This window comes from Macrosteles quadrilineatus, unplaced genomic scaffold, assembly GCF_028750875.1.
Source record: "Macrosteles quadrilineatus isolate MER2022 unplaced genomic scaffold, UCM_ALF_1.0 Scaffold_7__1_contigs__length_78375512, whole genome shotgun sequence".
Classification (NCBI taxonomy): domain Eukaryota; kingdom Metazoa; phylum Arthropoda; class Insecta; order Hemiptera; family Cicadellidae; genus Macrosteles; species Macrosteles quadrilineatus.
This window is the reverse complement of record NW_026542600.1, coordinates 64324972-64341039: the sequence shown is the minus strand read 5'-3', so window position 1 is coordinate 64341039 and position 16068 is coordinate 64324972. Positions and strand designations below refer to the sequence as shown.

The following is a 16068-nucleotide window of genomic DNA, read 5'->3' as shown; positions in this document are numbered from 1 at the left end:
GCCGCCGTATGCAAAGAAGCTGAACACACTAAGTGATGGGGCTCCGTTTTACCCTGAAGACAATAATAGTGTTTTTAATGTGACTATGGAATAATAATTCAGTATGATTTGCTAGATATAAGTAATAGTCTCGATATTCTATATTACTGTTTATAACTACCTACATTAAATTTATAAAATACTCTAAGCGAATTCAATATACTGTATATAAATACATAATACCCCCGCCGCAGCAAACCTGCAGACTAAGGGAATTTCAACTTGTCTGATTACATTTTTCCTCACCTAGTTCCATAAATAAGACATATTTATTCCCAATTTAAATAACATTAGATTTAACGAGTGCTTAGGTTTGCTGCTACGGGGAAGGTAAAAAGTGTTTTTTGACCATACTCAATAGTACATCAATAGTATAGGATGAAATAAATAAATTTGCCAAATGTGATCAACATATATCAATAAACAAGTAAACTACAACAGTTTTCATTTTCTCCATAAGAATAACATGGGAATTTTAAATTAGGCCTAACACTTTTTTGAATTTTCTCCGTAACCATTAGGCATACAACAATGCTTCAATATACTAAATTATTTCTTTTTTTAAGCTCTACAAAATGGTTTGGAAAGAAGTTCCAAAATTTTATGTTTTTAGGGTCAAAAATGGAAAAAAACTCATTTTTACCCTGTAAAACCCACCATAAACCCCCGTTCCCATGGTCGGATCATGCTGGTTTGCAAACTCGTTCGAATAAATGTAGGTTTACATGTTTATACCGAATTTAATCAAAATCGGATAATTTTTGCTCGAGTTCTCGTGCTAACGGACATATATATATATATATGAATTTGAACGGATGGAGTTTTTGGCCTCTGGGGACCTCAAAACAAAAAAATAAATCGGTCCCGGGTCCAGGTCTTACCATGAGACCTACGGTAATAGCTTATTCCCTATATGGGAAACTCGCTAAAAATCAGGTACAGTACACATAAAAAAACTCAATTACAAAACCCATTATTTTTTTCATCGCTCTCCTCAATAGGCAACAATAGGCCAATATTAGCCGTTGATAGAGACCCTGTCAGTCCTTCATGACCCCCTGCCTGCGGCAATGTACACACGTGGCATCGTCTAATAGGTTGTTATCCTGTTAATAGGTCTATCATTAATTGTTTTCGTGTTATGTGTAAAATGTGTATAACTTATTCTGACACCACCTCAAGTAGTGAATACTTTTGTTACCCTGACAATGGCAAAGTTATAAAAAAAACAAGGAAAAATACGTAGCAGATTTCTCCAAAAGACACTACTTCACTTGTAAAGAATTGTCTGTAGAGTAACGTATAATTTGACTATGTAAATCTAATCCCATACTAAAATCGATTAACCATTTGTTACAAAATTTTTATTATTATTCTTTTACCAACTATCACCATTGACCATTTGGATACTAAAGTAGACATCCCATCTACATGGACCAGCTGTCAATTTTTTATTAAAAAAGAACGTAGTTGTGTGAGCCAGTCACAGAATTTGCTAGTGTCTAAAACTACTATTTATTTCTTTTTTTATGACCAAGTTGATGTGTCATAACACCCCCCATGAGCCACCATTAGTCATTTCATAAGTTTGACGTGGTAAAAAAGTTTGTGTAATCGACAGACTTATCTAATTTAGAACAGCACAATCTGTCAGGGCCTCACATCAACTACGATGATTTTGATAAAAAATATGCCTACAAATTTAACATGGGGATGGAATGTCTAGTTATATTAATAGTCACATCTATCATCCACATTAAAAACTGTTTAATCAATGAATCCCTTTTTATATAGGGCCTTTTTTCTATTAGATGTTCTTTAAATTTAGGGCTTGATACATTTTGTGTTCTGATACTGATCGAAAATTCCCCAATAACTAATGAGCCGGACTCAGTTAGGCCTAGTGCATGTTTTTTTTTCTTTAATGAAGATAAATTATGACTTGAGGATGCAATGTATTTTTTATATCCATGTTTTATTTGGATGGTTGAATCATGGCCATGTTGGACGATGGCAAAATTGAACTTTTGTAAAACTGCCCAAGTTTGTCACCCCGTGCAGACAATCATAGATGAAAATTATGTCCAGTTTTTTCATCATTCAACTTAGTCTAATCAAGATAATTATAAGACTCAACTGGCTTTTTCTTTATAGTGACATACTTTCTACTAGGTCAAAGTAGAAAGCTGAAGGTCTCTCTTCTTTTTTGCTTATGAACCCCTCGTATTATCAGTAGGAAGAAAGAATGTGTTGTTAGTGAGGTACTGTATATAATTAGTTCTAATCATTGGCCGAGCAGTCTAAGCCTAAGGCATAGATTGAGGGTTTGGGGTGTAACCCAGGAGTAGTTCACCTGTCAGTTGCATAGCTCGGGTGGAAGTTGACATGATGGATGGACTTGTGAGTTGCAATGTTACTACTTGATGCTTATCCGTAGGCCTACTGTGTGTTCATCCACCAAAAACTTGTTTTCAACCCTTTAAACTCCACACATTATCAGTGATTTATACATGTCTATTTTTTAAATATATTTTACTTTTATGTACATACAAAAACAAGATAATTTTTTTTTAATATCATAATTTTGCTATAAGTTTAAGCAAATTTTGTAATTACAAAAGTTTGGATTATCAGAACTAATACACTGTACAATTTCACCTTTTTCTAATTGGTTTCATTTCCCCTTACCTTCAGTGACACATTCCTTGGCTGATGGTAAACAATATGGCTGATGAGTTTGGCAAGAGAAACTCATATGCCAATAACAAGTGATGTATTTGTTCATAAATTTCAAGTTAAATAGTCAATATCGTGACAGTATAAGAAGAACAACTCTGTGAATAGTATAACTTAAATACACCAGACTCTCTCAATATGCCTCACAACTGTGCCTTCTAAAATTATTCTATCTTGTTAGTTAGTGGTTTCTTAACTGCATAAGGTCTAATTCTCAGTAGTAGAACTCCAATTATCCGAATCAATAGGGACCAGACCCCATTCGGATAATCAAAAATTCGGATAATCGGAGTTTTACCGGAATTCCGGGAATTTTAAAGAAAAAGAAAAATCCTCATTTTCGGTACTAAGTGAACTTTTAATTAATAATAATTTAAATCAGAACATTTTTACAGTTTACAATGCTCATATTACAAGTGTTCTATACATGTTTTTAAGTCAATAGTGTTCCATCAAAGTCCAATATTGGCTAAATGTGTTAAATAACAATTCTTTGATGTTTCGCAAAACTTATTACTGTAGCTTTACGTTTTTAAAATTGTTGAAATAAGCGATTCGGATAATTGGAGATTCGGTTAATTGGAGTTCGGATAATTGGAGTTCTACTGTAGTTATACGATGAGCAACCAATCATGAATTTAGGATATTTGTTTTATTGACCTAATTCATGCAAGTCTTTAAATGGTTGAGTTTTTTCAGAGTTTGTCAACTTTTAGAGATTCATCGTAGCAAGATTTAGTTAAATGCTATCGCTTGTGTACAGATAATAATGGCTTGATAAAACTAAGTGCTTCATCAAGTGTATGTATCATTTTATTGCTTTATGTTTTATCATTTGTTTCATTAGGTTTAGAAATTTGTTAATTTAGTCCAGTAAAATAAGACATTTTGGTATGCAAAAGGTCGGGTGGTTCTGATTTTTGGATATGTTGTTAGTATTGGGCCCATAACATAAAATCCAAGTTATCCACCTCAAGATACTGCCGCTCGACGCGGGGCGCGCCACTTGTTATCGAAATATCAAAAATATGGCAATTCCTATTGTTTTTCACTCAATCTCGCGAACCGTTGATTTTACCGAAAATTTTAGATTATTTTATTAAAGAAGAAAAAATTTGTGACAGTTTAAGCCCAACAGCATGTATGTAGCGTAAATAATGGTCAAAATACAGACCATCAAAATAAATAAATTTTTAAAAGACGTATAAAAAATGTGGTTTTTTTCAATATTTCCACAATATAGTTGTTTGAAGCAAACACCGTATTGATTTAGAGAGTATACCTGTTTATTTGCTATTAATAGAAAATAAATGAAAGTATAAATAAAAATACCCCCACCTCAGCAAACCTGCAGACTAAGCGAATTTCCATTTGCTTGATTTGATTTTCACAAACCTTAAATAACATTAGGTTTAACTGGTACCTAGGTTTGCTGCTAGAGGGAGGTTAATATATTATATAAAATAATAATAGTATGATAATAAATAAATAAATTTACCCAATTTTATAAAAATGTGTCTATAAATAAGAAAAAAACAATAATTAAAAATCTTCGCTATTGGAATAACTTCAGGATTTTAATTTACATTTTTTAACCTTCTCCATAACCAATAACTGTAAAAAACATTTTAATGTAATAAATTTTTTTTTTTAAGCTCTATAAAATTCTTTAATGATACAATTGTAAAATTGTATGTTTTAAGGGTTAAAAATTAAAAAAAAATATTCTTGCCGGCGAAATACCTATAAGGCAACCATTCCTATGGCCTTATCATGCCGATCATACTTCGCAAAACAAAGTAAATGTTAAATAGTCTATCTCTTGATTCACAAATAAAAGTAATGTTTGTAACAAATTCCACTAAATCGGATGATTTTTTGGAATCATCGTGCTAACGGACGATAATAACTTTTTTGGATACAGTTTAGTAAAATCTTTGGCTTTTTTTGGATACAGGGTCTTAAAAAAACTCACATAGTTTGAAAATTTATTTTTTTATTGTACTAGATATAAACTACTGTTCAACGACTGATACCATAGAGAAGGCTATGCTGATACATTAAATGAAAGGTAATAAAATAAAAGTTATTTTAACTCCTTAAATGTTTATGTGTAAACATTTGACAGTTTTGGGAAGAGTAGTTTTGCCGTTGAAGGTATATTTTGAAGGTCTGTTTTTTGGCATGTAAACCTACATTTATTAAAACGAGTTCGCGAAGCATGATCAGGCCATGGGAACGGTTGCTTTGTATTGTTTTTTGTTTAGAACGGGTTTTTCATATTTTTGACCCTCAAAGCATACAATTTTACAATTGTATCATTAAAGAATTTTGTAGAGCTTAAAAACAAATAATTTATTACATTAAAATGTTTTTTACAGTTATTGGTTACAGAGAAAGTTAAAAAATGTAAATTAAAAACCTGAAATTATTCCAATAGCGAAGATTTTTAATTTTTGTTTTTCCCTTATTTATAGACACATTTTTATAAAATTGGGTAAATTTATTTATTGTCATACTATTATTATTTTATATAATATATTAACCTCCCTGTAGCAAAATCCAACAAACCTGTAGCAAACCTAGGTACCAGTTAAACCTAATGTTATTTAAGGTTTGTGAAAATCAAATCAAGCAAATGGAAATTCGCTTAGTCTGCAGGTTTGCTGAGGTGGGGGTATTTTTATTTATACTTTCATTTATTTTCTATTAATAGCAAATAAACTGGTATACTCTCTAAATCAATACGGTGTTTGCTTCAAACAACTATATTGTGGAAATATTGAAAAAAACCACAATTTTTATACGTCTTTGGAAAATTTATTTATTTTGATGGTCTGTATTTTGACCATTATTTACGCTACATACATGCTGTTGGGCTTAAACTGTCACAAATTTATTCTTCTTTAATGTAATAATCTAAAATTTTCGGTAAAATCAACGGTTCGCGAGATTGAGTGAAAAACAATAGGAATTGCCATATTTTTGATATTTCGATAACAAGTGGCGCGCCCCGCGGCGAGCGGCAGTATCTCGAGGTGGATAACTTTGATTTTATGTTATGGGCCCAATACTAACAACATATCCAAAAATCAGAACTACCCGACCTTTTGCACAGCAACCCCATTTTTTCTGACAGATTTACTGGACTAATTGTGAGTCATACTTTACTAAAACGTTGGTTGCTCCCCAAGTGTGGCTGGAGCTCAGTCCTACATGCGAGGAACGTGACTCGCACACCCACATTTACCACCATATGTGTTGCGAAAATAAAATGATTCTGGCAAGAGAGAAAATATATATTGTTTGCTATCATGTTACTTATAATTGTGACCTGAAGTCAAAAACATTAATTTAATTTATAACAAAGATAAAATTTTAAATATCGTCGTCATATTTCTGTGAGCTAGTGTTTTGATTATTCATTTTGTTAGGTTAACTTTTACAACCTGTACCACAATCTTTAGTCAAAATACTAGAAAGGAATAGTTTGCAGATAGTTTTAATGATCAAAATAGTTTTAAATGTTGTGAAATAACTAGCAAACATAAATATACACCCCTGCCCCAGCCAATCTGCAGACTAAAGCAAATTTCCATTTCCCTGATTGGTTTTAGCGAATTTCCCTATAGGGAAGTAGCTATTACCGTAGGTGGCACGGTAAGACCTAGACCCGGGACCGATTGACTTTTTCATTTTGATGTCCCCAGAGGCCAAAAACACCATTTGTTCAAATTTTTATATATGTATATATATACTTTATATATTACTTTATATATTTACTTGAGTGTTGCTTGCACTAAATGCGTCGGGGCGCTCCATTATGGTCCTCTAGGTCCCGACCTAGTGGAACCCAGATGGAGTGACGCTTAAACAAGCAGCCGGAATCCCTGGTTAGGATTGAGGGGCAACCCTCTTTCCGAAGGGTCTGCTTCGGCAGCCGGCGAGCCTGATGACCTTAAGTCATCCGCCCATGATGTGCTAAAGGTTGATGCGTAAGCTTCGGCCTACATCATGGGGCCCGGGTAAGTCTCACGACAGGTACCGGGTACGTAGTCAGGGGGCTTCGGCTCTCATGACAAATAATGTAATGTAATGTAATGTAAATGTAATGTAATATGTATATATATGTAGACTTATATATATATATATACGTCCGTGAACGCGATAACTTGAGTAATTTTTGTCCGATTTTGATGAAATTTGGTTTAAAGGTGTAAAGCGGGATAAACTTGAATGAGTTCGCGAACCAGCACGATCGGACCATGAGAACGGGGCTTTATGGGGGGTTTTATGGGGTAAAAATTGGTTTTTCTCACTTTTGACCCTCAAAACACAAAATTTCCCGATTTCTCTTTAGACCTTTTTAAAGAGCTTAAAAAAACAAATAATTTAGTATATAAAAGTATTTTTGTTCGATTATTAGTAACGGAGAATATTAAAAAAATTGTAAATTTAAAATTCCCATGTTATTCTTATGGAGAATATTGTCAAATGTTGTAGTTTGCTTGTTTATCGATATATTTTGATCAAACTTGGCAAATTTATTTATTTTGTACTAAGCTATCAATATTTTACTCAAAAACACACTTTATTAGTTTCTTTGTAGCAGCAAACCTAGGTACTCGTTAAACCTAATGTTATTAAAATATATTTAACTGAAAATCAATTCAGACAAATGGAAATTCGCTTAGTCGGCAGGTTTGCTGCGGCGGGGGTATTTTACTAAAATGTCTCTTTAAAGATGTCATATTTATTCCCTATTTAAATAACATCAGTTTAAAGGGTAATTAGTTTTGCTGTTACAAAGAAGCTAATAAAGTGGTTTTTAGTGAAATGTTAATAGTTTAGAATGAAATAAATAAATGTTCCAAATTTTATAAAAATAAGTTTATAAGCAAGTAAACTACAACAGTTTACTAACTTATTCTCCATAAGAATAACATAGGAATTTTACATGCACAGTTTTCTGAAATTTTCTCCTTTCAGCGCAGAACAAAGCTTCAATAAACTAAATTATTTGTTTTTTAAGCTCAACAAAATGGTTTAAAAAGATATCGCAAAATTTATGTTTCTAGTGTCAATAATGGGAAAAACAATTTTTACCCTATAAGACCCCTGTATTACTCCCTGGCAGGCAGATTTTTTGAAGGACTATGAAGTAATTCACAATTAATTTATGTGAGGTATGACTCAGATTGTTTCCGCCGTTTTTGTCTCTGACATCGCTTCAAGATTTGTGTAAGCTTTTGATTGGTTAAAACTCCAGTGTATACATCAGTAATCAGATAATTTGTAATTTTCTATCAATTTTATAATTTTCCTGTTGTTATTTTTTTGCAACTTTTTAGTTTTACTTTTTTTTATTTATCTATTGCCCATGCATCTGTTTACCATTGCCTTTGTGATGAAGAATGTTTTTATGCAATAAAATACTTGTGTCTATGACGTGTATACTCAATGCTATGACTTATGAGCACTAATACTATAATTGTAATACTTTAACTCTGCATACTGTAGGTAAGTGTTTCTAATTCACTAACGGTGATTTAATTCAGGTCGCTGTTGCCTTCTGCGTGGGTGCAACATCTAAACCTGAGGTGGCTTCTGCGATCTACCAAGAGGTTGAAACCTACGGAGACATCATACAAGGGAACTTCATCGACTCCTACGACAACCTAACTCTGAAGACAGTGTCAATGTTAGAGTGGATCGACAACTACTGTCCACGTGCCAAGTTTGTTCTAAAAACTGACGATGATATGTTCATAAACGTCCCAAAGTTGTTAGAGTTTATCGACACACACGACAAATCTCAAAGAACCATATTCGGTAGGTTAGCGAAAAAATGGAAACCTATCCGAAACAGTAGGTCCAAGTATTACGTTTCGTCAAACCAGTTTTCTGCCCCGATTTTCCCAGATTTTACGACAGGACCGGCGTATTTGTTAACAAGTGACATCATACATGAACTTTACGATCACGCCTTGGACACGACCTACCTCAAACTAGAAGACGTGTTCACCACGGGAATCGTAGCTCAATCGCTCAACATCAAAAGAGTACATATAAACGAGTTCCTAAATAAAAGAATTCCTTTTAACGTGTGCAATATTAAGAAAGGTATCAGTATTCACATGATAAAATGCCACGAACAATTTGACTTGTGGAAAAAATTATTAGACGGAAGGGCGAAATGTAAGTAAAAATCTTAAACGATACAAAAAGTTAGTGCCTGTCAACAAAAACTGTGTTACTACAATATTGCATTTAAATCACACACTTTTATAAATGAAAGTGCAATTCCCCTCACTCGAGTGATTAGTTGTAAGACACTTAAGCTTTTAAATGTTTTTTGTAAATCTTTGTGCGTGTCGGTCCCAGTTGTCTGTGTGTAAATATGTATAGTTGGTGCCATAATACAGATAGGCCAATACGCTGCTGTATATACATTTTAATTGTGGCTTAATCGTGCACTCGTCCCGTAAGTTTTTGTAATGGATATTGGCTTAATAAACACAATTTAGTTAGTTTGTAACAAATTTTTGTTTGGAAGATTTTATTGAGAAATTAGTTTTAAATTATATTTTTATACATCACTTTTACACCATATACACTAAGAGCTTAACACTTTGCAGATCACATTGAATGTACGGTCGGTTTTGAAACACACGTCACGTTATTGCTGTAGTTTATTTTATATTTATTTTGAGCAATGCCATCGTTTTAGTGGCATAGATTTTATTTATTGAATATTACAAACAAAATGTCTTTAAATGAACAAATTTTACATATGATAGTGAGTTAAATAGTTTTAATGATAATGTTAGTTTCCTATAGGTAGGCCTATATTAATATTTACATATTCTTTTATATGGGGCAAAAACAAAAAGATATCGCTTACTTGACTGGAATTTTTCTAAATAATTAATTAATTTTGTATGTAACACGAGTGATTTGCTATACAAATGCTGTTGAATTATTTTTCTAAAACGTCTTGTCACCAAGATTTTTAGCATCAGTATGTTTTATAAACCAAAGTTCAAGAACTAAATACATGTGTTCTTAAAATAAAGTCATTATTTTTTCAAAATCAATTTACTGTAGCAGTACAATTTACATAATATATTTGTGTTAGTGTATATTTAAGAATATTAAAAAAGCCAACTCAAATCATGAACCTTAACATTTATTCAAGTCTGAAATTTGAATACCTAAAGGTTGTGCTGTCACTTTGAGTTTAAAATATTTGGAAAACAATTCTAATCTTTGATTTAGTTTTTGTACTCTGAATATCGTCATATGCCTATTTCTTAGTGTAACTTTTAATGTCTGTAAAGATGATAGAAAGAGAACCTCTTTTAAAATGGCATTTTCTTTCTTGTACACCTACCTCAGTTTGAAAAATATGATGTTTTCTTTAATATTGGAATATCATTAAACATCAGTAAAAGTTGATAATGTTTAGACCACTTGTTTACTGATATTAAAATCTGTTGTATCTAGTTTACCAAAGTGAAGCTTCTTGATATACTGCCTTTTATTGGTGCCTCACATACAATAAATATTGACCTAAAACTACTAAAATTAATGACTGAAGCTATATGCTGTATAGCGATAGTCCAACACTGCCTTTAGGTTTTCAAAATTCAGATAACACAATATTTTATTGTTGTATATTTAAAATGTGCTTATTGTCTATGAGTATTATATGTGACCATTTCCTCAGTATTATTTAAAATTGATTACTCAGTGTTGTAATATACAGTATATATATAAATTGGTTTCAGTTAAATTAATTTGTTATAAGAGGCTCAATTAATAGAGATTTATAACTAAGGGAGACGCTGTTTTTAGTCATGCTTTAGGCTAAAGTGTAAATGTGTTGTTTTATTCTCTCTATTTTATCAATTTTGTCTCCTTATCTCTTAATGATATTCAGTTTTGCATGTTTTATGTGTTCAAACAAAGCCAGTGTAATGTCTAACAAAATCCTCTTGTAATAATTTATTGAGAGCCAATATTAGCTGGCAAAATAATATCTTCGTTTAAAGATAAGTTTTAAATCTAAAAATCACCTAAATAGACACATTTACTTACCAGTCAGAAAACAATATGGTGCTTATATTTTGTTAAGTAATGAACTGTTGTGAAAGAGTTCTGAATTGTTGGAAGATTTAAATATTTTTATAACCCTACATAATAAAGGGATTCGTTTACTTAGTTTGTAACCATTGTTATTTGAATTGTCTTACAGAGCGGAGTGTAATATAAAATTTAGTGGGGTTTTTAGTTATTTTTGTATATTTGTTACTTTTTTTTATAAGTTTGCTATCATGCATAGAAATTTGCAAAACTGTGTAGCTAAGAGGAATAGTGTTCGTTTTGTCCGTTAAGTTGTATAATTTGATCAAACTTCTCACAAAGTTCCCTGGTTGTGTCTAAAATCAAGTTAAAACTATTTTGAGAGTTGGTTTGATTGATTATAGTCAAAGCTTATTTTTCAATTCCGAAGGTGATGATTTAAAACACTATTTAGAACCTATAGCCAAGCTTAACAGTTTGACTGAGAAAGTCTTAGAACATGTTAAGGCAACTTGCCTGTAATCTTAGGTTTTAATTAAAAATGGGTCAAATCAAGTCCAAAATGTTGACACATCACATAATATTCTCATTATGTTTATATATCATAAGATAATTGTTTGTTCCTATGTTTCCCTCATGACATAATGGAAACAATTTCCTGAAATACACAATTTAAATTTTTAAGAGTTGTGTTTTTAGTCATGGCTAAGCTTCACCCAATCACTGTGTATATCTGTATAATCATCAATAATTAGTAGATTTATTTTCCTTAATCATTGAGAATAAAAATAGTTTTATTATTTATTGATTTATCTGTTTGTTGGTTTTACTGGTTGAAATATATTCTAGAGCAAAATCAATTACGTAAGCCAAATTTACATTAGGTGTTATCTGTACATTTTAATGTATCTTGGTTCTAAGTGTTTGTTATAGCATTTGCTGCTGTACTGTCAAAGTGTATGTTAGTTGAGTAGCCAAGTTGGCTTGCTCACTTCTTGAAGTGAACGTTGTCAGTTTGGTGTTAATAAAAGACTGAAGCCCCATTTTTAGGCTTGAAATTGGATTTCATATAAGTTCTATTATACTAAACCTTAAGCAAAGAGTAATGCTGGACTAGACAAGCAACTGGTCTCAATAGCTTTGTTATGCACGGTGTAAAGTTTCCACATTAATATGCATAAGTGGTAGCATAATTTAACAATGATATAATTAATTTAAAAATGTGTTTAAAATGTTAAGATTTGCAAATACCTCAAGTTTATGGAAGCTATAAGTCAGTGTTAGTTATTCAAAACTACTTAGGTTTTTTTATATAAAAAATAAATGCTAGATAGTCAAGCCAAAATTTTTCTTCAAATGAAACCTGAGAAAACATTAAGATTGACCCATGATTTTCAATTCTCATCTTCTAAATTCTTGTAGCTTAGGATTCTATAATTCAATTTGATAAGGGTAACCATTTGACCAATCATTCTATTTAAAGACTAACTTTAAAAGACGTACAATGTCAAATGCTATAATGAAACTTACATAACTTTCCAAACCTAATTGTTTATATGATGATGTTGAATATTTTTAATTGTTTAGTATCAAATGAATGGATTATTATTTTAGTGTCTTCTCTAATGAGAATAAAATTAAAGGTGAAACCGATCTTTTCATACTTCCGATGTATATAATGTACTATTTTAAATATTTTATATTTTGTAACTTATAACATTTGTATGACCATTAAATTGTAATATTAAGCTGGATGGTGGTGTTTTAATTAAATGTTCCCAAATACAGTAAGAGTCTCGATTTATCCAATCTTAAAATCTAGGATTATGTGGCCTTCCTTGTTATTTGACCCTCCTTGCAGATGATTAAGTACCATGACATCGTGTGCTATCTCTGTGTGGTTGAATGTACAATATAGTGAGTATGTTGTGACATCCCTTTTGCCACCCCTCTCTGCATCCAGAAAAACGCAACAGGATTTAGGCACCTGCACTTGACACCATTAGCACCTTTAGCGGCTGGTAGGCCGGGCTGCACGTGTGAGTGAGGTCGCTCTAATTGTCCAAGGTGCACGAGACTGGACGAATTATAACTATCAAAATAAAAAAAATAAAGGAGAAAATGTAATTTTAGATGGTAGCTCATTCTGTGAGTGGCTCATTCACCTTTTTAATAAAAATTTCTATGGCTGATCTACAAGTATATAGATGGCATCCAAAAGTCAATAACGAAAATTATTTTGTTTTTTTTTTCATTCAATTAACATTGCCATTTTAATTTTAACACCCAACAGCCAAGTAGTGCACACTACAAAGCAAGAGTAGATAAGTTGTCTTTTGTAGCTGTAATAGGTTAAATTAGTATTTGTAGTGTTCATTAATCTAACTCCCTCCCGGTGTCTCATGTTTTAATGTTTTATATTATCGAGAATCAACTGAATTGTAAGTATAGGGAAGGTAGGGACTGACAATTTACTGTACACACTAGGTAAAGATTTCCTTTTTCAAACTCCCAAAGTTTAACAGGTGTCAGGCTCGAGTCTAGGTTATCTTTGGAGCATGAAGGATACCTGACCCCCACAGAGGTCAGACTGAGTGGTAGAGGTCAAAGGGTAAACTTCGAAGAGGCAAGGAGGAATCAAGGTTGCAAAGAAAGCTGTCTACACTTGTTAGCATAATGGCTTATCAGTTTTCATCTTTGTCTCTTTGTTGCACCCATCGATGACTAGACTGTAAAAAATGTCAAAGAATGGTCGAGTGTAGAGCTAAAAGCCATTCCTTTTATGTGTATTTTATCATACAAATTAAATGTGGTAGTTATACTTTTTCAATTATATCCTGAAATAGGCTGTTCATCTTCTTACTTAACTTTATTGTATTCACTTTGTAATAAAAGATTCAAATCTTGGAAACTTTGATTTAGCGCTAGTCCGTCGTATTGTTGATACTGTGGGGTTGAAACACCAAATGAGTGTTTCAGATGTGATATCAGACTATAGTGTGAAGCCCCCTTTACCAGTAGTGGACACAAAAATGGTCCAGTGTCGGGACGCTCACAATTGTCTGAGAACTGACTAATTGTGTGTTATACTATAGTTGGTATTTGTTTCAAAATTATGACGATAATAAGTGTTCAACAGAGAAGACAGAAGGTTTTACAATGAGGCAACTCATTTAGCTCAATTAAATAACTAGAATAATAATTAAATGGTTCCAAACTACAGTATCATTACTACCATTATGAGGTGGGGACGCCACATAGGTGCGTATTTACCCAAATATGAGTGTAGAATGGAGTTTGATGATCTATGTAGCTTTAATAATGAATAAGATCACCTGTTTCATCAGTCATTATTTATTTAAAGCATGACAATTGAATCAAGCCTGATTGAAAGCAATGATCATGGACAGCTGGGTCCAGTTTTGAACCATCAAAAAGCTACTAACCCTTCTCAAGATTTTACTGGTGTCCTTTTGATTGTTAGGCGAGCACTTTAACCACTCAGCTACCCAGCCTAATGTATTATTACCTATTGTATTACCCAAATTAACAACTCTCAAAACATTTTGAATACTTTTTTCTTTAAATACTATACAGTTCTTTTAAACTCCTTTATCAGCATAGCCTAGCTCTCAAAGGTTTGCCTATATTACCTAACACATGTCACCTTCCCTCCACACCGTTCAGCGTGTCTCTTTGAGTATAATAATATGCCTAATATTTTTTATCCCTTAACGTAGCATTTAAGCCAACCCTGATGAGGCCCAGATAGTCTAATGGTTAGATCAAGGTACTTCTGGCCGTAAACTGCTATATTAATCCTGATAAAACTTTGGTATATTTGACTTTTCAAGAAAAAATGTGCTCTGGCATTGTTGTAGGGCTGCCGGTCTTCCTGCCACATGGCAGATGCGCCCTCAAGAAAAATGGTACCTGGCGACCTCAGGGCGCCAAGTGTAGTAAATCCTTGTTACCTCCGTGATCAATCAAAATGGATCTGAACATTTTTATGGTGTCAGCAACTAGTTTTCCTCTTCGGAATCCTTGCAGTAGGTGACTTTAATGAAATTTATTATATCGCCGTAATGGTGCAATAGTGATGTGTAGTGCACTACAGACTAAACGCAACATTTCCATTGATGAACACAATTCATGCTTTGTAGGGCAATACAAGCAAGCTTCGTTGCCGAGTCTGGCAAACTTGGTATTGGTCGGTGGACGTTGATTAGTATTATTTTCATATTCGTATTTATTGCACTGTATGGAGCAAAGTGAGTAGCAACCTTGATTGTAGTTCATATTTCCATCACCGCTAGTACGAGTGCACTGAACGCTGAATTTACACGTGTGCGCCCTGTGGTGCAGAGTTCAAAAGAATTTTACAGGTCTAAAGTCACTTACTGTTATATTAAGTTACTTACTACACCGTAATGTTAACCGAACTGTAATTTACAAAAAATGTAATTAAGTTATGTTATTGTACATGTATTATAATACACTATTGTATGTTCTTTTTACACTGGGTGACCCACAATTACTCCCCATCCCCTCTCAGCTCTTCCTCTTGTTTTTGTCATTAAAATCTTAGCAAATAGCAATAAAGAATCTTAAGAAACGAAATACTGTCCTACTTAGGACAGACAAATGAGGACATTTAAGTAGACCTATAGTTAAAAATTTACTTCAAGCAAAAAGTGTTATTAGAACAGTAAAAAAAATGCACAGATTTGTATACAAGCTTTGCAAGTGTAGAAAATATCATAAAAAACTATTAAAGGTAGTAAACTTTCAAACATTTTCCGGGGAAGGACCCCCGGACTCCCCATTCCTATGGGGGTGTACCCCCCTGGGCACCCTTAAGGCCAAACTTGGTGCCCTCCTTGTGGTGCCAGTCCGCCCCTGAGGGCAGCCAATAGAAATCAAACTTCCTTAGTAAATTTTCAGTTGATTTGTTCTTTATGTTAGTTACTATCAATTTTCAATTTCAATTATTACTCATTGAGATGGGTACACCACCTGGGTATTTATTTGAACTCAAATATGAGTGAATGATGAGTGTAATGGAGTGTGATGATCTGTGTGGCTTTTTTACTGACTAAGATAAGCTGTTTCATTAGCCGGGATCATTTATTAAAGCCCAATAATCAGGAACAACTGGGTCCAGTTTCGAACCATCAAAAAGCTACTGACTTTTCTCAGGCAGGATCA

At 32.9% G+C, this 16068-nt stretch overlaps 1 protein-coding gene across 1 annotated transcript in view; it reads left to right on the top strand.

The window, feature by feature from the left end:
- Nucleotides 1-12612, top strand: part of LOC128998160 (beta-1,3-galactosyltransferase 5-like) — a 29652-nt gene extending 17040 nt beyond the window's left edge. The window contains exon 4 of the mRNA XM_054424172.1: nucleotides 8334-12612. Coding sequence (XP_054280147.1) covers nucleotides 8334-8981 — 648 coding nt within the window. The 3' untranslated portion in view covers nucleotides 8982-12612. The remainder of the gene's footprint in view (nucleotides 1-8333) is intronic.
- The last annotated feature ends 3456 nt before the right edge of the window (nucleotides 12613-16068 follow it).